A 24,622-nucleotide genomic window follows, 5' to 3' on the forward strand; every position below is an offset into this window, starting at 1 on the left:
CCGAGACATGCTGCTCAACTGTGCAGCTTTCTGAGTCACAGACACTGTAACATAACAAATGTTTATTGTTTTAAGCTAGTTAATTTCCAGGTGACTTGTTACACAGCAGCAGTGCAATGGCCCAACAAGTTCTGTTTTGCTGATGTCCTTTGTTGGTGTCCTGCCTCAGGTAACTGAACGACTTAACTGCTAAGGGAAGACATGCCGGTGAAACTCCACTGGGCACCGATATATCACCAGTGATGGTACAGAACAGGGCGAATTGAAAAGGCAGGTTGGGGCCGGGGTGGGGGCTGCATCATTTCTTTTAGCTTGCCTGGGGAAACTGACCAAATGCCTACCTACTGTCACCACCAAGGGTGATCTTTATTTGATCTGCTGACTCACACGCTAGTCTCTTTTGGGCTTGTGTCACAGACATACCCAGAAAAAACCTTTTACCAACTTTCTGGGCATGCCTTTGCCCAGTGAGGTTGACACAATTCAGCATCACAAGTTCACCTCTTGTCAACTTGGTACCCACGCCCATCTGTTTATCCATGCTTAATCTCCACACAAGGCCACAGTTCAGACTTATGCTGCTTTCACCCTGATTATCCATGACAGTAGCCATACCCATCCCATTTTGGGTTAAGTACCCCCTGGTCCCCTGCCACCCCAGGTCCAATGACTTCCTGGCATTTACGCTTTCACCTTCGTAGCCATGATTCCCACCAGGCTGCAGAGAAGAGAGATCATGAACTTTCTGGGGCTTCCCTCCCCAATGTGTTTCTCAAAGTGCTGGTGAAAGTTATGTTTGCTAGCATGGGAGACTATGTCTTAAATGAACATTTCACTGCACATTCCAATCGCTTTAAGTCTGAGTTATCCTTTAAAAAGGATTTTATTTATTTATTAGATTGAGAGAGAGAGAGAGAATTGATGGATGGGCATGCCAGGGCCCCGGCCACTGCAAATGAATTCCAGATGCATACATGGCTTTGTGTATCTGGTTTTAAGTAGGTATGGGGGAAATTCAATCCAGGCTGTCAGGCTTTTCAAGCAAGAGCCTTTAATCACTGAACCATACCTCCAGCCCAAGTTATTCTTTTATATTAAAGCAAGTAAGTCAGGTTAGTCCAATTCACTCATGGTGGGTCAACTTGTAGCCAGCAGTGGTAGGTGCAACTTGACATACCAGTGGTGCAGCCCTGGGTGTTCTCTTGGAGACTTCCACTCAGGTGCAGCTGGGACATTTAAAAAATGATTACTGTGTATTCATTGTAGGAAGCAATGGGTTTCATAATGGCATTTTCATTCAAGTCTATACTGTACTTTGACCATATATTTATCCCCATTACTTTCTCTTGCCTCCTTCTCACTAGTCCCCTTACTCTTCTGAAATAGTTCCCTTCTACATTTTAAAAGTTAAAAATTCATTTTAGGGTTGGAGAGATGGCTTATCAGTTAAGACTCTTGCCTGCAAAGCCTAAGGGCCCAGGTTTGACTTTCCAGATCCTACATAAGCCAGACTCATAAAGGTGAGGTAAGCGCAATGTCTCACATGCCCACTAGGTGGTGCAAGTGCCAGGAGTTTGATTTCAGTGGCTAAGGCCCTAGTGTGCCAATTCTCTCTCTCTTCCTCTGTCTATCTCACTTGCTCCCTCTAAAACCAAACAAAAAATTCATTTTCATTTATTTATCTAATTATTTTGTTGTTGTGGTGGTAGGATCTTGTTCTAGCCCAGGCAGATCTGGAATTCACTATGTTGTATCAGGCTGGCCTCAAACTCATAGCAATCCTCCTTCGCCTGCCTCCCAAGGGCTGGGATTAAAGATGTGCTCCACCACACCCTACTATTTATTATCTAGTGTGTGCGTGCGTGCACGCGCACACACATACACACACACACACACACACACACACACACACACACACGGGGTTGGGTAGAGAGAGAGAGAAAGAAAGAATTTGGAATGCCAGGGCCTTTTGCCACTGCAAATGAACTCCAGATACATGCTCCACTGTGAATCTGGCTTTACATGGGTACTGGGGAATCAAATCTGGGCCAGCAGGTTTGGCAAACAAGTTCCTTTACACTATGAGCCATCTCCACAGCAGGTTCCACATATGAGACAAAACATGAAATGTTTTTTTCTGTTTTTGGTTTTTTGGGGGTAGGATCTCACTCTAGCTCAGGCTAACCTGGAATTCACTATGTAGTGGCCTCAAATTCACATCTATCCTCCTATGTCTGCCTTCCAAGTGCTGGGATTAAAGGCATGCACCACCACACCCGGGCCTTTTTTTCTGGAATGGGGAGATTTTTTTTTCTAAGTCTGGTTTGTTTTAGTTAGTATGGCCTCCAGTTCCATCAATTTTCTGAAATTAACACAACTTCATTCTTCTTTTTGGCTATTGTGAGCAATGCCACAATAAATATCGGTGTATTATGTATCTCTGTCCTATGCAATTGGGATCTTGACTTAGGTTTATTTCAGGGTCAGTCAATATGAAGCAACATTGCTTGTCATTTATTGAGAAAGAAAAGCACATACTAAGAGAGGTAGAATCCAGTGTGGGCATTAAGAGATATCTAAGTTCCTTATCAGTAGCTGTACCTATTGGATTTTGTGACTTTTTAAGTTACATTGTTTAAAGGATATAACTATATCAACATTTAAAGATTAAGTAAAATTATTTTGGGATTTAAAAAAATTTAAAAATATTATTTTTATTTTTATTTTTTGGTTTTTAGTGAGACTCGAGGGTCTCACTATAGTTCAGGCTGACCTGGAATTCACCATGTAGTCTCTGGCTGGCCTCAAACTCATGGTGATCTTCATACCTCTGCCTCCTGAGTGCTGGGATTAATGGCGTGCACCACCATGCATGGCTGGATTTCTTTTTTTTTTTTAAATCTAATGAAATTTTCTTTTACATTGCTGAGTCTTGTGGCTTCCATCCTTCCTTATTTCATGTTCCCTCATTTTTGTATCTTGCAACTCAAAACCTACATGTGATTCAAGTGGCAATCCTAAAACAGGAAATGTCTATAGGCTGACATATGCACATTTCAGCTACTCTGTGAGGCAGGCCAGTCTGCAGTGGATATCATGGGCCATTTTCTAGCATGGTCCTTGCTCCTCCTTGGTCTTCTCATGGGTAAGTACACCCTTCTTCTGCCTCTTACACTCAATCTTCGGTCTAACAATGGACCATTTTCTGTGAAGGGGCTGCCTCTTTGGGGTGTATGTGTTGCCCACACGCAGGTGCTATAATCTCACATCATGAACCGCAGACTGTGTCCTTGTCACGCTCTCATCTCTTTTCCTGGTAGAACACAAGGAGCCTGGGCATTTCCAGAGAGGATGAATGAGGGGCATGGGCCAGGGTTAGCCACAGGCATGTCTAGGATTCACCTCTTGTGTATCTTGCCATTTCAGGCATATTTTCAAGAACCCATAGGGCTTTGTGTCCACTATCTGGTCCTTTCTCTTTTCCCTTTCTCCTTCCAGCCCCAGAGAGTGACTTCTATATTCTATTAATAACTTCAGAAGCTGGATGTGGGGCCCTGGATCTTCAGGGCTGCAGTTCCCCAGAGACGTTCAGGCAACTTGCAGAGCAGGGTCTTGAGTGGTTGTGAGTGTGACAGGAAGAAGTTCATCCAGGAGACAGGTTCAGAGAGTAGCTTGAGTTATTCATCAGGGGACTGAGTTTTTATAAGCAGTTGAGAGAAAGTGGGAAGAGGGTCCTAAGGGGATTGGTGGGCTCAAAGGTTGCTAGCGGCTGGTTAGGGATGTTCATTGCAGCATGTAGGGAGTCAGGTGATCTACACAGTGGTGGGAAGAGGGTCGCAGGGGGATGGGCTGTGTGAAGGCTGCTGGCTGATAAGGAGTTTCCTAGGCAACTGGCCAGAGATCACAGGGCTTTGAGTAAAGCCTAAGTCTTATCTGAATGTCCAGGTATCCCAGGCTTGGAGAAGGAGTGGCTCTACTTCCTGCCAAACTCGGGGCCCAAGATTTTGTCTGGGGGGGTCCATGAGCCTGGCTCGGTACAACCCCTGAAAATGGGGGGAGGAGCTCCCCTGCTGGTCTGGTCCCCGAGATGCATGCAGCGGTTCGGGCTGCTGTGACCTCTCCGGAGCCTGGGGGCCTTAGTCCTGTCAGAGAACTTAAGCTTGCTTTAACCCAGGGCCCGCCTGTGTCAGCCCCCCTTGTTTTCACAATGGGGAGCTGTCATCATCTTGAGAGAGATCTTTATACCTACCACAGGTTCAGATAGAGCCCGATGGTGCACGAGGACCTGATTAGCAGCGACCTCAGCAATATCAGTTATCTGTTGTCTGAGAAATTTGATGAGGCAGGGGCTACAAGTAATAGGGTTCCTACAGCAAGGGGGGGCTAAGGAGGGGGAGAAGCCAAGTGACTAAAGGGTTAAAGAACCAGGTGGTGCGGTTCTCAGGCTTGTGGCAGTCAAGCAGCTCCTTGTGGAGTTTTTTTTTGAGAGTTTTAACATATTGTTCAATAACATTTGATTCATTAACAAAAAAACAGCATTCTTCTCCCAAGACCTTACATGTCCCCCCATGCTCAGCACTAATGAGGTCTGAGGCCCTACGGTTCTGAAGTACCACACCAGTGAGAGAGTTCAGTGGTCTCTGGAGACATATGAGGCAGTGATAGTGGATATTATGGCCTGGTCAAGCTTACTTTGGAAGCCCCCTGCGAGGTGGTTGGTTTGGACAAGAGCAGCTCCTGCAGCACCGGAGGCCCCCAGGGACAGCGCAGGCCGAGGCCACCAGCAGAGGGATGAACATCTCGCTTGGTTGGTGTGGACGGAGCTGATAGGCCGCTTCCTCTTCCTTGCAGAGATACACCCGTGGAATCATCTAGACTCAGGAAGAGGAGGGAGAGGAAACAATTATGCATGGGGTGGTTAGCCCTTCACACCAAAGGAGAGTGGGTGTCTTGACACAAGTGGTCCTTGTTATGGAAATGTCGAGGAGGCATTCAGCTCTGGTCGGCCTAGAGCTGGACAGGCAGAGGCACACCATGGCCAGAATCAAAGAGGGGAATATCAGTAAGGCAGGGTTGGGAGTAGCTTGTTATCGATGTAGGGTATTAAGGGTGGCTTTAATAGGAACTGCGGTTAGCAGGGAAGGGAGGAGATGCACGAAAGAAGCCGTTAGAAGCACAAGGACGGGTAGTGAAGGGGAGAGGCTTGGCCACATAGTGGACATATTGTGTCCATGTTACAGGGGCTGGTATTTTTTCTGTGACTTGTTCCTGTGAGAGAGTATGACAGTTAGTTTGCACCGGGCGGGAAGCAGGGGTGTACTGTCTGGAAATACGAAGAGTCCCAGGGGGAGATGAGTGGTAGATACTAGCATCGAGTTTCCTATCACCCCATCCCCCAGCGTTCATTCCAGGGGTCTCGTATGGAGAGTGCACATTCTCTAGTTTTCCAGGAGGCTTTGAAGACAGCGTCAGGATGCCTAAAGCTGTCAATGACACAGTAATCGTATCGGCATCCTCCGTAATAGTTCTGGTCTTTAAGACACTCTGTTAGTTTGGTGACAGGCGAAGCGGGCTATGCTGTCCACACAAACCATAGACTTGGGATAGACACGGAAGGTGACAGTGTCTTGGCAGCCTTTAGTGAGGCAGTATCCTGTGCCAGTGATTTTATTGACCCCTTGATAGGACTCTAGGGCTGCAAAGTGCTATCCTCCACTGGGGGTGGGAGGTGACAAAAGAGGCAGCGAGAGAGACATTTGCATTGGAATGTAAGATTGTTGAAGCCACCAACAAAATGGCAGAGCGGGAGGCCTGTGGCGGGCATATGGCTTTGGCTGTGCCCATGAAGTCATGGATATCCCTCCGGGGGGCCCCTATTTCAGGTGGTGCTGGCGGGGGTGGTGCTTCCTCCTTTTCTTCCATCTCTGATCTGTCAACGTCAGGCAGGCCATCACTTTGGTCAGTGGATGGAATCAGACATTTCGAGCTGGAACCCACACGGGCCTGGGCTGGTCCTGTGGGAAGTCAGATCAAATCCCCTTCCCGTGGTGAGGAGGCATCTCATCCTTCCATATCCCACCTAAGGGATCTCACCATCGCAGCAGAACGGGAGGGGCGGTCTCTGGTGTGTGCCAGTGGAGGGTGATGGGGGTATTGGGAGTTTTTGTATATATTGGAAATGTTTAAAGTAGTCAGGGCCATGGCTAACTGAAGGTTGGGTGGATAGGTATTGGGCTTAAATTTTTTTTTTTTTTTGCTTATTATGTATGTATTTATTTATTTGAGAGTGACAGACAGACATAGAGAAAGAGGCAGGGAGAGAGAAAATGGGCACACCAGGGCCTCCAGCCACTGCAAACAAACTCCAGATGTAGGCACCCCCTTGTGCATCTGGCTACCATGGGTCCTGGGGAATTGAGCCTCAAATCAGGGTCCTTAGGCTTCACAGGAAAGCGCTTAACCACTAAGCCATCTCTCCAGCCCTGGGCTATTGTTTTTTAAGTTGGGTTTTTAAGGTTTGGTGTGTTCTTTCTACTATACCTTGGCCTTGTGGGTTATGTGGGATTCCCGTTATCATGGGTAATCTTCCATTGCATGCAAAAGGCTTTGAATGAGGAACTGACAAAAGCTGGGCCATATCAGTGTTTATTTGATGGGGGACACCTATGATGGCAAAGGTAGCGAGCCTATGATGTATAACTTTCTTTGAGTTCTCTCCTGTTTGTGCTGTGACCCATATATGATGGGAGTAAGTATCCACTGTCACAAAGACACATTTCTGATGATTGACTTGGGGAGTATGAGTGACGTCAGTCTGCCAAAGGGTATTGGCCTTGAGGCTTCGGGGGTTAGTGCCCATTGTCTGAAGGGCAGGTGTTATTATTAGTGAGGCACAGGACTGGCATGGTTTCAGTATACGTTGGAGATGATTTTTGGGAATCAGAGGGAAGCATGATTGTAATCCCTTAAGGTTTATGTGGGTGTCAGCATGAAATTTTTTTTTTTTTTTTGCTTCCTCAAGGGTAGCCAGGAAGATGTCTGTTGGGTCTCCATAGGAGGCCGCCTGGTCTGCTAATGTGTTTCCCTCAGTGAGGGGGCCAGGTAAGGGGCTGTGAGATCTTATGTGTTGCACAAATGGGGGACTTCTTTTGAAAATGAGGTTGGGGACTTTTTTTTTTTTTTGACAGAGAAAAAGAGACAGACACAGAGAGATACAGAGAGAGAGAGAGATTGGGCACACCAGGGCCTCCATCCTCTGCAAATGAATTCCAGACCCATGTGCCACCTTGTGTATCTGGCTTATGTGGGTCCTGGGGAATTGAACCTGGATCCTTTGGCTTTGCAGGCAAGCACCTTAACTGCTAAGCCATCCTTCCAGCTCCTAGAGGTTGGAGACTTATCAGCAGGGGTGAAAGAGGGTTTTCATGTAGTCAGATATGTGAGAAGCAAGCCAGGGGAGTAAGTTAACAGCACAGATGCTCTCTGAAAAGAGATGAAGGGGCCTTCCTCTAGGAGTGCCAGATAGATGCATACAGTTCCTTATATTGTGGGATCTGTCAGGAAGTTCCTTACACATGATGGTGGGAGGTTAATCCCCTGGGTGGTAAAGAACAACAGCTGCTCCCCCCCACCATCTGTAAAAATGGAGGGAGGGGCTCAGGAGACATTTTTGTTGTTGGAAAAGAGGCGGGTTGGGAGCCATTTTAGAAGGGGTATTGGAGGAGCTCATTTTTCATTAGGGTAGTTGTCAGTTTGACTGGGAAAGCCTATTAGGCAGATTGCAAATCGGGAGTGGTTCCTAAATAGCCATTGTATATCAGCGAGAGAAAGGTGGGTTATGATCGTGTTAGGTTCTTTGTCCAAGGCTTGGAGAGCCTGATCTCGCCCGGTTTTGATCATGGCTGCAAGGGCATCAATTTCTGTTAATATACGTGGGACACCGTCAATGGACGTGTGGAGCTTTTCCAGGACTCCTTGGGGTTGGTATAGTGCTCCCATGACAACTGGTGAAGAGTTAAATATCACAAGCTGAACTGCCTTGTCTGGTGAGTAGTGGGCAAGTGCCATATCAGAAAATATGTTATTAATATTAATAAAATATGTTATTAATCTTGGTTAATGACTGTTTTGCCCCTGGGTTTAGGAGACAGTGGGGGGTGAGGATGGGTCTTTGTCACCTTTTAACATACCAAATAAGGGTTGTAAATCACTGGTGGGGATAGGAAGCCATGGTGGGAGTCAATTGAGGTCCCCCAGAAGGCTCTGAAGTTAGGACAATGTGAGCTTCTGGGGAAAGGAGACTGTGGGTTTAAGGGGTTGGGCAGAGGTGAGGGAGAGTTCTGTCCCCAGGAAAGTTATGGGTGGGATAAGTTGAACTTTATTTGGGGCAATTTTGAAGCCTGCATCAGTGAGGAAAGGTATTAATCACTTAGCTCCGCTGCTGAGGTAGAAGAGTCTTTCCATACTAGGATGTCATCCATATAATGACAAATATTAAAGCCTTGATCTAAATGCGGCCTTAATGCCACATTTAATGCTTAATGCTCTTGGCATATAGTGGTCCAGACACAAGCCTGTCCACAAGTTAAAGAGACCAGCAATCTGCCCTACAGGCTTTAAAATTGTTTTTGTTTTTGTTTTTATTTTTATTTATTTATTTGAGAGCAACAGACAACAGAGAGATAAAGAGGCAGAGAGAGAATGGGCATGCCAGGGCCTCCAGCCACTGCAAACGAACTCTAGATGCATGCACCCCCTTGTGCATCTGGCTAACGTCGGTCCTGGGGAATGGAGCCTTGAACCAGGGTCCTTAGGCTTCACAGGCAAGTGCTTAACCACTAAGCAATCTCTCCAGCCCTGCCCTACAGGCTTTTAAGAGGTTGATGCATTACCAGCTTTTTGTGTTGGAGAGAAATAGATGGAAGTTCTTTGCCAATGCCAATGGGCTGCTGGGGTCCAGGCAGAGGACAGCTGACTTTCAGTCATTGCTGAAGAGTGGCCTTGGCCAATAGACATCAGTTGCCAGTTCCTTGTGTCTGGTCCCCCACAATGGCGTGAATTGAAAGTAAAGGAGGAAAAAGAGAAGCCCACCAGCCCTCAAAACATGAAGGCAAGGCCACAGGATGCCGATATGGCCCAGATTGTCCCTCTGGGGGAATACTCACTTACCCTGGTATGTCACAGAGGGTCACTGTTTGGGTGCCATCTATGGGGCCCTGGATCTTTGGGGCTGCAGTTCCCCAGAGACGTTCAGGCAACTTGCAGAGCAGGGTCTTGAGTGGTTGTGAGTGTGACAGGAAGAAGTTCATCCAGGAGACAGGTTCAAAGAGTAGCTTGAGTTATTCATCAGGGGACTGAGTTTTTATAAGCAGTTGAGAGAAAGTGGGAAGAGGGTCCTAAGGGGATTGGTGGGCTCAAAGGTTGCTAGCGGCTGGTTAGGGATGTTCATTGCAGCATGCAGGGAGTCAGGTGATCTACACAGTGGTGGGAAGAGGGTCTCAGGGGGATGGGCTGTGTGAAGGCTGATGGCTGATAAGGAGTTTTCTAGGCAACTGGCCAAAGGTCACAGGGCTATGAGTGAAACCTAAGTCTTATTGGAACATCCAGGTATCATGAGTTTGGAGAGGGAGTGGCTCTACTTCTTGCCAATCTCAGGGCCCAAGATTTTGTCTGGGGGTCCAGGTTCACTGCAACCCTTGAAAATGGGGGGGGGGAGGAGCTCCCCAGCTGGTCTGGCCCTTGAGATGTGTCCAGTGGTTCAGGCTTCTGTGACCACTCCATAGCCTGGGGCCTTAGTCATGTCAGACAGCTTAAGCTTGCTTTAACCCAGGGCCCCGCCTGTGTCTGGCAGCTGGCCTCAAGACACTTGGTCGGGCAGTTTCTGGAGCCCTGGATTCTCACTGCTCACTCCCAAGCATCTGAGAGGTGGCAGGAGACGGCTTGAGCACTAGTGGTTAGGATAAGTGGGGTCTTGAGAAACCTATGGTGAGGGGCTGGCTTCTGTTCTTGGTCTCATGAATATCCCCACCCATCACACGTGCCCCAGGTAGAGTCTCCCTCTAGCTCAGGCTGTCATGGAACTCACTACGTAGTCTCAGGCTGGCCTCGACTCACAGTGATCATCCTACCTTTGCCTCTTGAGTGCTGGGATTTAAGGCATGTGCCACCATGACCAGCAATCTTATGAAGTTTAAACTTTTATCCTTCAGGGGAAAACTAGAATGTCACTGGCCTTCAAGGCTATCCCCATTATCAGTACTAGATGTTGCCTTAACCTTCGGATGAATTGCTTTGATGTGTTTAAAGCTTAGCAGTTTATAAAAAAAGTCCACCAAGATTTTTAAAAGTTTAATCCCTATGACAATCTTAAAAATTTTATATATATATATATATATATATATATATATATATATATATATAATTTATTTGAGAGAGAGAGAGAATGAATAGGCACACCAGAGTCTCCAGCTGCTGTACATGAACTCCAGACACACACTTCACCTTGTGCATCTGTCTTACATGGGTCCTGGGGAATTGAACCTGGGTCCTTTGGCTTTTCAGGCAAGTGCCTTTACCACGTAGCCATATCTCCAGCCCAACAATGTTTTAATATGGACAAGGTAGGTCATATTACGCCAATTTTAGAGATGTTAGGACAAGAGATTATCTGACATACTGTGCTGCCACGTAGTTGATGGTCTTGAAACAAGGTCCCCACACCCCAACTGTGGGAATCCAGCAGCAGTGGGGGAAATCTCAGAAAGCCTTAACTGCTAAGCCATGTCTCCAGCCCATGTTTCCTTTTCTTAAACCCAGAAACCTAGGATTCTCAGTAGGAAGACTGACACCCTCCACATACACCTAATGATGAGGCCAGCCCAGACAGCTTGACTTTACCTTACTACGCAGACAGTCAATTCCCTCCATCTTCTCCTGGCTTCAGGGAACTTGTGACTCTAAAGAAAGACTCCTGACATGGCTCCTGGCATGAGGCACAATGAAGTAGATGCTTAAAGTTAAACAAGACAATGAATCTCAGAAACCTGGGAAACACCTGGCTGGCTCAGGAGCGCACTGCTGGAAGCAGGTTGCCACAAGCAAGCAGGACCTGAACTGAGGTCACCATTACTGTACTAGGGGTACAGGGCACACATAGCTGCTGACTCAGGGGCTCCTACAGGCTGAATTTCAGACAGGGGCCAGTGTGCAGAGAGGAAGGTCGCTCTGGTGTCAACACTGATGGCCTACCAGGTTGCTCCAGGTGCAGCCTGCACAGCTCCACGGAAGAAGTGAACAGTGCGTGTCCGGTGGATACCATGGTGAGTGCATGGATGCCGGAGCTCCCTGGCATGTGGTGTATGTGACCGCTAGACAGCCACCAACTTCCGACTTCTCACAACCACAACGGTTACAGTGCACCCTGCTTCAGCTTTCTGCAGGTGTCTCAACTGCCTGGCTGCAGCGGTGTGGTCAACGCTGCTGGATTCTACGCTGGAAACAGGACCCAGACCCTTCCCAGCACCATGTGACCTTTTTTCACTAAATAACTGTGTGGCAGACCATAGTCAGCTTTAGACTGTCTGCCTCCTGGACGGCAGAAAGGAACCTCCTGCCTCTAGGGTCCCAGTCAGGGCCAGGGATCCTCTGATGGAAAGTCACTTGCATTCTGCTGACTGGCTTTAAAACTGTCTCTACGAGCTTGGCACAGAGGCCCATGGCCTGTAATTCTAGCACTTGAGAGGTGGAAGCAGGAGGACCAGGGGTTCAAGATCATCCTCAACTATAAGGTGAATTTGAGGCCAGCTTGAGCTATAAGAAATACTATTCCAAAACAAACAAAAAACAAAATGAATAATAAAATAAAGTAAAACACAAGTATCTCTACAATGATGCTGAATAGTTTTCGTGAGGGTCAAACAAGGTTCATTCACTAGGTTGTCCAAGTGATGTTAAGAACATTTAAGAAGCCAGGCGTGGTGGTGCATGCCTTTAACCCTAGCACTTGGGAGGTAGAGGTAGGAGGATCGCCATGAGTTCAAGGCCACCCTGAGACTACATAGTGAATTCCAGGCCAGCCTGGGCTAGAGCAAAATCCCACCTCAACACACACACACACACACATACACACACACACACAAACACAGAGCCTTTAAGGATGGTGATTTCTAGTGAATTATAATAACTCATTGTAATATAATTATAATACGTGCTAATAAAGCCTAGTGAATACTATTTTCTGCTTCATTTAATTCAACCCTCACAGCATCCTCGATGATGCTCCCTGTTTCAAAGGCAGGGAAACTGAGACTCAGAGAGATTAAGTAACTGGTTTAACATTACACAGGTAGTACGCGCTAGAGCAAGAATTTGAATTTGGCTAGTCTGCCAAGTTCACCAGGACTTACTCACACACACTCTCAAGTACAGTATAGGCTGGGATCCCAGTGACTGACTTAAAATGGTTTGGCCAACATAGCACTGGTTTTTCTTTATTTTTATTAGAGAGAGAAAGAGAGAGAGAGAGAGACAGACAGACAGACAGAATGGGCATGCCAGGGCCTTCAGCCACTGCAAACCAACTCCAGTTGCATGTGCCCCCTTGTGCATTGTGCATCTGTGTTGCGTGGGTCCTGGGGAATTGAACCAGGGTCTTTTGGCTTTTCAGGTAAATGCCTTAACCACTAAGCAATCTCTCCAGCCCTTTCCTTTATTTTTTTCTTTTTCTTTTTTTTTTAAAATTTTTATTAGCATTTTCCATGGTTATAAAAAAATATCCCATGTTAATTCCCTCCCTCCCCCCACACTTTCTCTTTTGAAATTCCATTCTCTATCATATTACCTCCCCATCACAATCATTGTACGTTTCCTTTATTTTTTTGTTAAATTATTCTTATTTATTTGAGAAAGAGAAAGAGAGAAAATGAGCATGCTAGGGCCTCTAGCCACTTGTAAAGGAATTCCAGACGCATGCATCACCTTGTGCCTCTGGCTTTACATGGGCACTGGGGAATTGAACCAGAGTCCTTAGGCTTTGCAGGCAAGCACCTTAACCGCTGAGCCATCCCTCCAACCCAGCACTTGTTTTTCTACTCCACAAAAACAAGCTGCCAGGAATACCCCAGGAATCCTGGCTGGGCTTCCAAGGAGCTGGTATTTTTGGTTTTAGAAGTGGCTGGACAACCTCCTCCCAGGATGCTGTAAGGTAGCAATCTCTGCTATGGATGGGGCTGGGTTGAGTGAGTCTGGCCCTAAGCAGTTGTCCCCAAGTGCCAAGCAGCATGGGTCATTAGGGGTGTTTCACGAATTTCCTAAATTTCCTTTATACCTGACAACCTGCAAGTCCTAGGTAGCATTCGGGTAGATATTTGCAGGTGTTTGGGTTGAAGAGCGCCCTCTGCTGGGAAGGAGAGGTCCTGGCTCCTGTCAAGTTCTGTCTTGAGAAAGACACCTGCATTCTCTGGATCTCTCTTTTCTCATCTTTAAAATGAGGCCAGTGATCCTTCCTTTGACTTTCTCAGCTAAAAACATAAACCTTCTGGTTTACTCAAGCTTTCCTGAAGCTTCTATTCTCTGCTTGCAGGACCGGAGCCTTCCACAGAGGATGCGGCACCGCTGGTGGTAACTGGGACCTTAGGGGAGTCTGTCATTCTGCCTGTGAAGTTGTTGTCTGGACAGCAGGTGGAAAGTGTCTCCTGGACATCCCGTTCGGAGCGCAGGGCATTTGCCTCCATCACTGTGACAGAAACTGGAGGGCCAGACACCTTGTACCAGGCGGAAACTCAGTACCGGGGTCGCGTGAGTGTGGTGGGCCCTTACCACTCTCTGAGGATCAGCAACCTGAGCCTGGAGGATGCAGGACCCTACCGGGCCCACATCAACCTACGGCACTCTCTGATCACCCACACCCAGAAGTACCACCTGCAAGTCTGGGGTGAGTGTCAGGGCAGGTGGATGGGGGCGGTGTCAGTCCTTGGTCATTGTCACAGCCATTTAGTAACATTTTCAGTGTCCTTTCTCTCCATGGCTGTCTGTCTGTCTGTCTATAATCTTGTGTGTGTGTGTGCGCGTGTGTATGTGTACAGATGTGCTGGTCTTCACCTCCCACCTTGTTTGAAGCAGGGTCTCTCACTCACTGCTCCATTTGCCAGGCTAGCTGGCCCAGGAGCTTCTGGGGGATTCTTTTGTCTCTATATCCCTTCTCACCCGTAGGCACACTGAGGTTACAGATGCCCATTACAGTGCTCCGCTCTATGTGGCTTCTGGGAATCTGAACCTGGGTCTTTCCACTTAGGTGGTGTGAGTGCTTTATGGACTGAACCATCTATCTTTTGGGCCCTTAATGTTTATTATTATTATTATCATTATTACTAATATTATTATTATTATTGGAGGTAAGGTCTTATTATAGCCCAGGCTGACCTTGAGTTCACTATGTAGTCTCAAGGAGGCCTTGAACTCATAGCAATTCTCCTACCTCTGTCTTCTGAGTGCTGGGACTGAAAAGGCATGCACTACCATGCCTTGCTTTTTTTATTATTATAAAAAATACCGGGCTGGAAAGATGGCTTAGTGGTTAAGCGCTTGCCTGTGAAGCCTAAGGACCCCGGTTCGAGGCTCGGTTCCCCAGGTCCCATGTTAGCCAGATGCACAAGGGGGCGCACACGTCTGGAGTTCGTTTGCAGTGGCTGGAAGCCCTGGCGCGCCCATTCTCTCTCTCTCCCTCTATCTGTCTTTCTCTCTGTGTCTGTCACTCTCAAATAAATAAATAAAAAATTAAAAAAAGATACCTTTACTTACTTGAGAGAGAAAGTATCTGGGCACACCGGGGCCTCTTCCCACTGCAAACGAATTCCAGACACATGCGTCACTTTGTGTATCTGGCTTTATGTGGGTACTGGGAAATTGAACCCTAGAGTGGCAGGCTTTGCAAGCAGGTGACTTTAAACTGCTGAGCCATCTTTACAGCCCTCTCAGTGTTCGTTCTAATATGAGATTAATACTTGTTTATTGTGTAAGATCTATACTGGGGAGTTACTTGGGAGAATCTCCTACAAAATGTCAAGGCCCAAGGACTTGCTTTGCATGCATCAAAGCAGGATTCCTAGGAAGTCGTCAGTAGGGAATGGGAATTGAGGGCCCAAAGAACTGGGTTTTGCCACACTCTGCTCTTGGGGCTTTCAGCTTCCCCATTGCTAAAATAGGAACAGTACCTACCTCTGAGCATAAGTGCTCTAAACAGAGGTAGGGGGAAGCTATTATATTCCTCACAGAACCATTTTAGCAGGGGAAAGTACAAAGGAAACAGCAGGTGTGAGGTGAAGTACTCAGCCCTGGGACAGCCAACCCGGCTTGCCCGACCAACAGCAATCCTTTCAGATTTACCCAGTTTACCCCTTATAGCAAGGAAATAGGTACCAAAAGTCCCAAACCCCTGGGTTCTTGCCCCACACCAGCACAGGTGACACTGAAGCCAAAGGGACTAGGGGACTGTGATGCAAATGGCGGAATGCCCCATGCTGAGGATTTTGCTGGACTAGACTACAAGACTGCAAGGAGACTCTTTTTTAAACGGTCTTCAGCCATGCTCTTTGTGGGGGCTGAGGTGGGTCACCAGCCCAGACCAGCTTCCCAGGGAAGAGAAAGGCAAGGGTGGGCTAGTCTATAGGCCACGGCTCACAGCCTCTCGTCCTCTGCTCTTCTAAGATTTTGTTCAGAATTAACCTTGGATCCAGCTTTTCCTGAGGGGTGAGCAAGACCCCAAAGTGCCTTGGCAGAGCCATTTCCCTGAAAGGGCTCCATGGGCAGGGAAGTACATATCAGAGACTAATGGTGGGAGGGATGCAGACAAGCTTCTCATCTTCTATAATTATTTTTATTTATTTATTTGAGGTAGAAAGAAAGAGGGAGGGGGGCGAGAGAGGGAGGGAAGAAGGGAAGGAGAGAGAGAGCCCGCGAGTGCATCAGGGTCTTCAGTTGTTGCAAACGAATTGCAGACGCACGTGCCACCTTGTGCATCTGGGTTATGTGGGTCCTGGAAAATCTGACCTGGGTCCTTTGGCTTTGCAGGCAAGCGCCTTAACCGCTAAGCCATCACTCCAGCCCAGGCTTTTCATTTCCTTTGGGCTTTTATTTCTAGATTAAATAAATTGAGTTGAGTCGGGCGTGGTGGCGCATGCCTTTTATCCCAGCACTCGGGAGGCAGAGGTAAGAGGATTGCTGTGAGTTCAAGGCCCCCTTGAGACTCCATAGTGAATTCCAGCTCAGCTGGAGCTAGAGTGGGATCCTACCTCAACCTCTCCCCCCCCCTCCAAAAAAGAAAACAACAACCTGAGGGTCAGACAAGAAAAAGGACACCCATGGCACCGCGCTAGAAGGTGTCAGGGCTGGGACTAGAACTCAGGCATTGCCTGTGCTGTGGTTCTCTGGGTTGCTGGCATGTCATCCAAACTAGTGAGGGTGTTGAGGAGAAGAGAGACTGCAGAAGTCAAAGCAGAAGAGTTTCCAACCCAAACATCACCCTACAGAAGACACATTGAGATGAGGTAGCAGAAAGTCATGTCCAGGCTGCCTTTTTCCCGGGCACACTCTTGGCCTGCATGGTCCTTCCTGCATGTTGGTAGGCTGTCCTTGGGGCTGCCGGGCTAGGCCAGGGGCTGAAGTGGAGTAGCAGAGTGGTGGCCTTCTCTAGGCTGTCAATTGTGTTGGACCCGTGTTAGCCATCTGTTTACTGCACTCACTTGCTCTAGCCTAGGCTGATCTGAAACTCACTCTGTAGTTCCAGGCTGGCCTCAAACTCAAAGCAATCCTTCTACCTCTACCTGCCAAGAACTGGGCTTAAAGGTGTGTGCCACCATGCCTGGCTCTGCACTCACTTCTAATGCCTCCCCAAACATGCCTGGCTCTGGAAAGTAATGGTAATGTGGGCACCTGAAGAAGAGAATGGGACGCATGCACCCGGAGAAAGAAAAGATGTGGTGCAGGTCCAGGGAGTTCAAGAGAGTAGGAGACACCTCAGAGGCCTGAGCTCATCCTCTTGAAGCCCAGTGTATGCTACTGAGCCTCCTGCTGGGGCAAGGTGTAATTACAACATGGTTCTGTGGTAGTGTTCCTTTTATTTTGGGGAAGGGGGAGAATACAGGGATGGGGTCACATCCATTTGAGTTTTGGATTCACTATTTAAACAGCTAAGAATTTGGGTAAGCTACTTGAGCATTCTGAGTCCCTGAAATAAAATAGACGTGACACGTCCTTTACCTACTCCATGGGGTTACTCTGGAAGTCAAATTGGGTACTAAGTAACGTGGTCATGTAAAGTCCGAGGCTCTAGAAGAGCTGTGGGCGGATCAGGTCTCTGCGGCTCCTTATGTGTCCTCAGGGTGAGGCAGCTTGGGGTGACATTACCTGTGCTTTCTGTCTAGTGGAGTGGAGGCCCAGAGGGCTTTCTCAGTTCTCAGTTTATTTTCATTCTCTCTCACAGAGAGACTGACCCAGCCCCGAGTCACACTGAGCTCCAGGACCGGGGAGAACGGACACTGCGTTTTCATCCTGACGTGTGTGGCGGAAAGCAGAGGAGGCATGGTGACCTACAGCTGGATGCCCCTGGGTCCCCGGACTGTGGTGTCCCATAGAGGGTCCGTCCTCAGTGTCGCTGTGCAGCCTGGGGACGAGCCTCAGGCCTTTACCTGTACTGTCAAGAATCCCGTCAGTAACAGCAGCTCCCGCCTCATCTCAGTGCCGCACTTCTGCACAGGTATCTTGCTCTTACGGCGCCCAGCGGTGTTTGGATAAACGTGAGATGAACACACATCAGGCAAAATGTGATTTAAACAGAGGGCCGGGGGAAGCCCTCTAATGCCCCCTGAACTGACTGTACTCGCAGCTTTTACTTAGATTCGGGGAGTCAATGCTATGGGGAGTCTGAGCATGAGACAGATTATGAGATGGCATCAGATCAGACCATGAGCTGTTTGTTTAGGTTTATTTCATCAGGACATCTTTGGAGAAGCTCTGAGATCCCCATCTTCAAGAAGCTCTACCCAAGGCTCATAGTTTTCCACATCCCCAGGCTTAGCCTGTGCAAAGATTAGCTTTATTCCTTCCAATTAGCTTTCCAATTACTCTGATTCCACAGTCCCTGGTTACCAGGAACCCAAGCACTCGGCCTGCAGCAGCTTCTCTGGAGTGGACAGAGAAAGTAGAGAAAGAGTCCTGGTCCCCCATAGGCCCCAGGGAGGGGAGAAACACCCCTGGGAAAGAGCAAGGTGTGCCAGGAACGGGTGGGCTATGGGAGGATAAGGAGAAGACCCAGGGGAGTTGATGGAGAGGTGGGAGGCACTTGGGCTTGATGGGACCTATGGATGCCCCACGTGGGTAGAAAAAGACCGTTTCTGAGGTTCTGTTTTCCTTGTTCTGTCTAAAGGATCAGGCACCCTACGAGAGGACACAGATGGGGAGACTGTGATCGGAGCCCTTGGGGAGTTGGCCATTCTTCCCCTGGAGGTCTCAGCAGAGAAGGATGTGGAAAGCGTTACTTGGAGCTCCAAAGGGCTTGTTGCTGTTTTGCAACCAGGCCCAGGAAAGCAACCAGTCCTGGTTTCCGAGATGAAGGGACCCTACAGTGGCCGACTGAGCTCTCTCCACCACGGCTATTCACTTCAGATCAGCTCCTTGGGGCTGCAGGACTCGGGCCCCTATAGAGCCTGGATAGCCCTTCGAAATTCCCCTGCCAACATCACTAAGGACTTTACCCTGCGTGTCTATGGTGAGGAAGACCACATTTGATCTCTCATCTTTCCTCTCCCTCTCTAGAGCTTCCTCACATCTTGGGTCTTCTCTTCTCGGCACAGAGAGGCTGAAGAAGCCCAACATCACCGCCAGCTCCCAGATCGTGAGGAGCAGCACTTGCTTCCTCACCTTGCTCTGCTCCCTGGAGGGGGCCGGAGAGGATGCTCAGTACAGCTGGGATCCCCGCGGCCCGGGCTCCGTTGTGTCCCATGGTGGAACCACTCTCAGCACCTCTTGGAGACCTGGAGACAAGGACAGCTACCACTGCGTGGTCAACAACCCTGTCAGTGAGAACTCCAGCTCCATCTCCATCAGACCCCTCTGCTCAGGTAATGCCTTCCTTCCGTGACACTCTTCTTCCCGAGAAGCCTTGGTCCTGGTTCTCAGCATCTCTGCTTGACTTGCTCCTGGATCTAGTAGTGGGGGAAGAGAATGAGGGGAGGGGCATTGGTGGGCATCACAGAGTTCCCAGGTAGCAGGAGCTGAGGGCCGTGGAGTCACCATCCCCGGGCCTAGCTTTGTCCGGCTTCTCCCTCACCCTTGGGTCCTGTATGCCTCCGCCACTGTGAACTCAGTTGGGTTTCTGCTCATTTCAGGCACTCCACGAGGAAAGGTGATTCTCCATGCCCACCCAGTCCTACAGGACACTCCCTTCCCAGCAGGGAACCTAGCCCTCCTTGGCTATATTCTTTTTTTTTTTTTTTAAATTTTTTATTTATTTATTTGAGAGCGACAGACACAGAGAGAAAGACAGATAGAGGCAGAGAGAGAGAGAATGGGCGTGCCAGGGCTTCCAGCCTCTGCAAACGAACTCCAGACGCGTGCGCCCCCTTGTGCATCTGGCTAACGTGGGACCTGGGGAACCGAGCCTCGAACTGGGGTCCTTAGGCTTCACAGGCAAGCGCTTAACTGCTACGCCATCTCTCCAGTCCTCCTTGGCTATATTCTTAAAGGTGGCTCGGCCCCTCTCTATCTACAGCTGCTTTGGAGGAACCCAAGGCCGAGCTCCTCTGTTGGCAAGTGTGGCCTCCCTTGGCTTCATTCAACTCAGTCACAGGCCATGGCAGAAAACTATCTTGCAGGGTCCCATCCTTACCTGCCCTAATCATTTTTCATATTTGTTTTTGTAGTTTGAGCCACTGGCTGCTACTCTGTCCTCTGACTTCTTACTGATTTTACCGGCAGAGGTTAAGCTGCGGGCCAAGGGAAGTTTGCGATACTCTTTACTATTGCACCATGTGATGCTGCAGGGGGTGGGAGCTGCTGATCAAAGGTTGCAAAGCTTCAGCTGGAAAGAGGAATAGGTTTTGAGATCTACTGGGCACATAGCCAATAACAATGTGTTTAGGGGATGGGTTTGTGGCTTATTTGCTTAGTAAGGGTGGGACTCCTAATTCACTTTCCAGCAACACACATGCACATGCTTGATATATATTTAAAAATCACTAAGAGAGTAAATCTCAAATGTTTCACTATAAAAATGATAGGTAAGCAAGGTGAGGAATTAACTTGACTTAATAATAACACGTTGCATACAAATATCAAAATATCTTGAGCCGGGCGTGGTGGTGCACGCCTTTAATCCCAGCACTCGGGAGTCAGAGGTAGGAGGATCGTCATGAGTTCGAGGCCACCCTGAGACTCCATACTGAATTCCAGGTCAGCCTGGGCTAGAATGAGACCCTACCTCGAAAAACAAAACAACAACAACAACAAAAAATCTTGAGCAGGAAAGACAAAAGAAAATCATGAGAGGGGATTATGACCAAAATGCATATGTACTATATGATAATTGTTGATAAAAGGTTTTAATATCTCATCAATTGTACCCCTTACATATATACAATTTCATCAATCAAAATAATAATGACAAAAATAAAAAGTCATGGAAAATGTAAAAAGAATATTAAGGTTGGTTATGTAGCTCTATGACAGACTGCTTTGCATGTGCATGGCCTTAGTTTTGTAGTTCAGCGCTGACATAAATCAACAAAAATTAAAAAAAAAAAAAACCCTCATGATACCTGCCCATGATGTAAGGCACAAGCATTTTAAAACCTTTTACTCATTTGAACAAACATATGCACTACGCATCTTTTATGCGCCCCGTGCTGTTTTACCCATTGAAGAAACAGTGAAGAGTAGGTGTGAATAAACTCCCAGCCCTCAGGGAACTCACTCACAGTCATTACAGCCGAACCCAACTAGTTTCTTGACCGTGCTGGGAAATGGAGATGGCAGATCCCTGGGGCTTACTGGTGAACCAGCCTAGCCAAAGCAGCAAGTTCCGGGCCAGTGAGAGACCCTTTCTCAAAAAACAAGGTGGTCCTCTTGGGCGTGGTGGCGCACGCCTTTAATCCCAGCACTCAGTGGGGAGGCAGAGGTAGGAGGATCGCCATGAGTGTGAGGCCACCTTGAGGCTACATAGTGAATTCCAGGTCAGCCTGGGCTAGAGTGAGACCCTACCTCAAAAGAAGAAGAAGAAGAAGAAGGAGAAGGAGAAGGAGAAGGAGAAGGAGAAGGAGAAGGAGAAGGAGAAGGAGAAGGAGAAGGAGAAGGAGAAGGAGAAGGAGAAGGAGAAGGAGAAGGAGAAGGAGAAGGAGAAGGAGAAGGAGAAGAAGAAGAAGAAGAAGAAGAAGAAGAAGAAGAAGAAGAAGAAGAAGAAGAAGAAGAAAAAAGAGGATGAGGAGGAGAAGAAGAAGAGGAAAAAATAAAAAAAACAAGGTGGTTCTGAGGAGCCACATCCAAGGTTGGCTATGGCCAAACGGCAGCAACGTCAGCTCTGGAGTGTGACACTGATGGGCAGGGCTGTGGTGCTGGGGACATTCTTTGGCAGGGCCAAGAAGTCTTTCAGAGACTTCCTGGAGTGCCTGTTGTCTGATAGTTTGAGCTATTGCTATCTTTTCCTTGGAATTTTTGCAATTATTATAAGTTTATTACTGCTTATTTTTGCTTTCATTTTCCCCTTCTCAGTAGTAGTAGGGGAATCCAATTCATATGTAGCTTTATAGTCACCAATGATTAAATAGGAAAAGAATGTTCCTGCAGAAATTTCTGAGGTTATAATGTTTAAACAGGTAAACAGATTATGGATCATAAAACTACAACTAGTTTGACTGAACAAAGTTTCTCGACACCACAAATGTGTATTTCACCTAATGAGACATGTTCCTCGCAATGCTATGTCACATGCCTTACCAATTGTTCCCAAGAAACATTACTCATGATCATAGGAATTAATGGACACATTTCCTGAACCTACAGATGACTTACTAGAAAAGGAGCCTGAACTGCTAGGGAGCAAAAGCAAACATCTTTCAAATAATCTGTTTGGGCCCATGCAAGGAAGTAAAACAAAATATGTAACTTTCAGAATTAACAATAGAGTCAGGTTAGGCTCCTAAAGGAAAGATATCAATGCAAAGCACTGTTGGATAAATCAACCTTTATCACATACAGGGACATACATTAATGAAGTAAGGATCTGGAAAGATGGAAAAGAGTTAAATATCAAAATCTTCCTTTTATGGAGACACTTGAGGTCAGGACCAAACTGTAAAATGGAGCAACAAAGAAGGGACATGGGGAGACAATTAAATCAGTACTGGATTAGAAATAGAGAAACGCACTGTTATTCTGGCCACAAGGTAATATTATGTAGAGAGTGACTAACACTGCCCTTTCTGAGGTCAAAAATGTCTATCATTTTATAGCCGCAAGAGCTACTTGCCAGGGCTCTTGGCTAGTTTCCATGAGCCTGAATAAGACATTAACCAGCTTGCAATAATTGACTTTCTTATTTAAGATGTTATCAGAATGTCTATGGGGCAAGAATTTCCTGAGTTAAGCAGAAGCAGGGGAAACCAAGAAAAAAGAGGAATATCGTGCAAGATTTCTTAGAGAATAGAAGCCACATGAATAAGTTGCTATGTCTTGCTTGCAAAAAAATGTAATGTATAAAGAAAGAAGCAGAGTTTTGCTCTGCGTCCAGTACACGTCACCTGAACCACTGGTCCACGTCCTTTCCTCACAATGCCGACTCCACACTTCCCCTTTGAGTTCTACAACCCCGCTGAGGCTGGGCCTCGGCACAAGCTTGATCTCTAGCTTCCACATGCACATACGTGGACTTGCCCCTCCACAAACATGCACACACACACACACACACACACACACACACACACACACACACTAGTGTTTGTGGAAATCTGTGGTGGGTGTTATGGGGTACAAGAAGATAGGGTAATTGGCCTCAGACAATCACACCCCCCATTTCTTTCTTTGGGATCTGGGTATTCCAGGGTTGTTCCCAGATTTCCTTTTCCTAAAGGAACCTCTGGCCCCCCATAGCTGTTTTTTTTTTTTAATGTTTCTACATTTTTTTAAAAATATTTTTTGTTTATTTTTATTTATTTATTTGATAGTGACAGAGAGAGAAAGAGGCAGACAGGGAGAGAAGAGAGAGAATGGGTGCGCCAGGGCTTCCAGCCACTGAAAACGAACTCCAGATGCGTGCGCCCCCTTGTGCATCTGACAAACGTGGGTCCTGGGGAATTGAGCCTTGAACCCGGGTCCTTAGGCTTCACAGGCAAGCGCTTAACCACTACGCCATCTCTCCAGCCCGTGTTTCTACATTTTTTATTTTTTTAAATTAAGAACATACTTTGTATGGACACATCATGTGTTGGTAGTATCTTTTCCCTCCTCCCTGGCCCCACTCCACAGCAGGCCCTCCTCAGTGGGTTCGCTGGTATTTCCCATGGGGTTGTGGGCTAAAACTCTGGTTTTTCAGGCTGGAGAGATGGCTTAGCGGTTAAGCCGCTTGCCTGTGAAACCTAAGGACCCATGTTAGACTCTCCAGATCCCATGTAAGCCAGACACACAAAAGTGAGGCAAGTGTAAGGTTGCACATGCCCACTAGGTGGTGCACACATTTGGAGTTCAATTGCAGTGGCTGAGGCCCTGGACTCTCTCTAAACAAACAAACACACGCTTCTGTTTTTTCTTCCTTGAAGATCTTTCCCCTATTCCCTTGTCATTTTCATTTTCTTTTACTCAAATCTCTAATCCATGGTCACTGTTTTTTTTTTTTTTTTTTTTTCAGCCTCCTTCCAGCCCTGTTCTCTGAGGAAAGAATTTCTTTTCCTTTTTATCTTGGGAGTGTTGACGATTGCACAGAGCTGAGCTTGACCTTGGAGAAGACAAGACAAGGAACATAAGCAGTCACTCTGGAGATGCAGAAATGAAGGACTCTGCCCAGGGAGCCAAGCAGATGCCAGTCCCACTTGGTGTGTGTGTGTGAGAGAGAGGGACATTCGTTCTGACTGGGGCAACTTATCAAGAAACTTCTATGGCTCACATGTTTAAAATCATCTGTTTATTTTTGTGTTTCAAAAGGTTTAGAAAGAAAAGTTTATTCATTTAAGAAAAATTAATAGCTTGAAACAAAAGATTAATAAAGCATTGAGTGTTTAGTATACAAATGATTAATTTTTGTTTATGTTTAAATACCTGGGTTTAGGGCTGGAAGGATGGCTTAGCAGTAAAGGCATTTGGCTGCAAAGCCAAAGGACCCAGGTTCAGTTCCCTAGGAGCCATTTAGCCAGATGCACAAGGGGCGCACGCATCTGGAGTTCATTTGCAGTGGCTGAAAGTCCTGGTGTGCCTCTTCCTCTCTCCCTCCCTCCCTCTGTCTTTGACTCTAATAAATGTATAAAAATAAATACCTGGGCTTAGAGGGCCCAGCTTTATGCTAAATGTCATCTCCTTGGAGCAGCTTTGAGTCATCTTATTAAGCAGCTCTTTCCTCTTATTCATAATCAGTGCCCCGTTTTAAAAA

General features: G+C 47.2%; 1 protein-coding gene across 1 annotated transcript; it reads left to right on the forward strand.

Moving 5' to 3' along the window:
* The first annotated feature begins 3,031 nt into the window (after positions 1 to 3,031).
* LOC123455597 (SLAM family member 9-like) lies at positions 3,032 to 24,172 on the forward strand. Its single transcript, XM_045136959.1, has 6 exons — positions 3,032 to 3,145; positions 13,580 to 13,930; positions 17,477 to 17,749; positions 18,419 to 18,760; positions 18,846 to 19,112; positions 23,888 to 24,172. The coding sequence occupies exons 1-6, from the start codon at positions 3,097 to 3,099 to the stop codon at positions 23,965 to 23,967; spliced, it is 1,362 nt and encodes a 453-aa protein (XP_044992894.1). The 5' UTR covers positions 3,032 to 3,096; the 3' UTR covers positions 23,968 to 24,172.
* The last annotated feature ends 450 nt before the right edge of the window (positions 24,173 to 24,622 follow it).

The sequence above is a fragment of the Jaculus jaculus genome, chromosome 1, assembly GCF_020740685.1.
Source record: "Jaculus jaculus isolate mJacJac1 chromosome 1, mJacJac1.mat.Y.cur, whole genome shotgun sequence".
Taxonomy (NCBI): domain Eukaryota; kingdom Metazoa; phylum Chordata; class Mammalia; order Rodentia; family Dipodidae; genus Jaculus; species Jaculus jaculus.

Excerpts from the sequence above, each read along its gene's own strand:
- LOC123455597 (XM_045136959.1), top strand. The coding sequence starts at position 3,097 with ATGGGCCATTTTCTAGCATGGTCCTTGCTCCTCCTTGGTCTTCTCATG. Across the intron at positions 13,931-17,476 it reads GTACCACCTGCAAGTCTGGG|AGAGACTGACCCAGCCCCGA; the intron begins GTGAGTGTCAGG and ends TCTCTCTCACAG. Across the intron at positions 19,113-23,887 it reads CATCAGACCCCTCTGCTCAG|CCTCCTTCCAGCCCTGTTCT; the intron begins GTAATGCCTTCC and ends TTTTTTTTTCAG.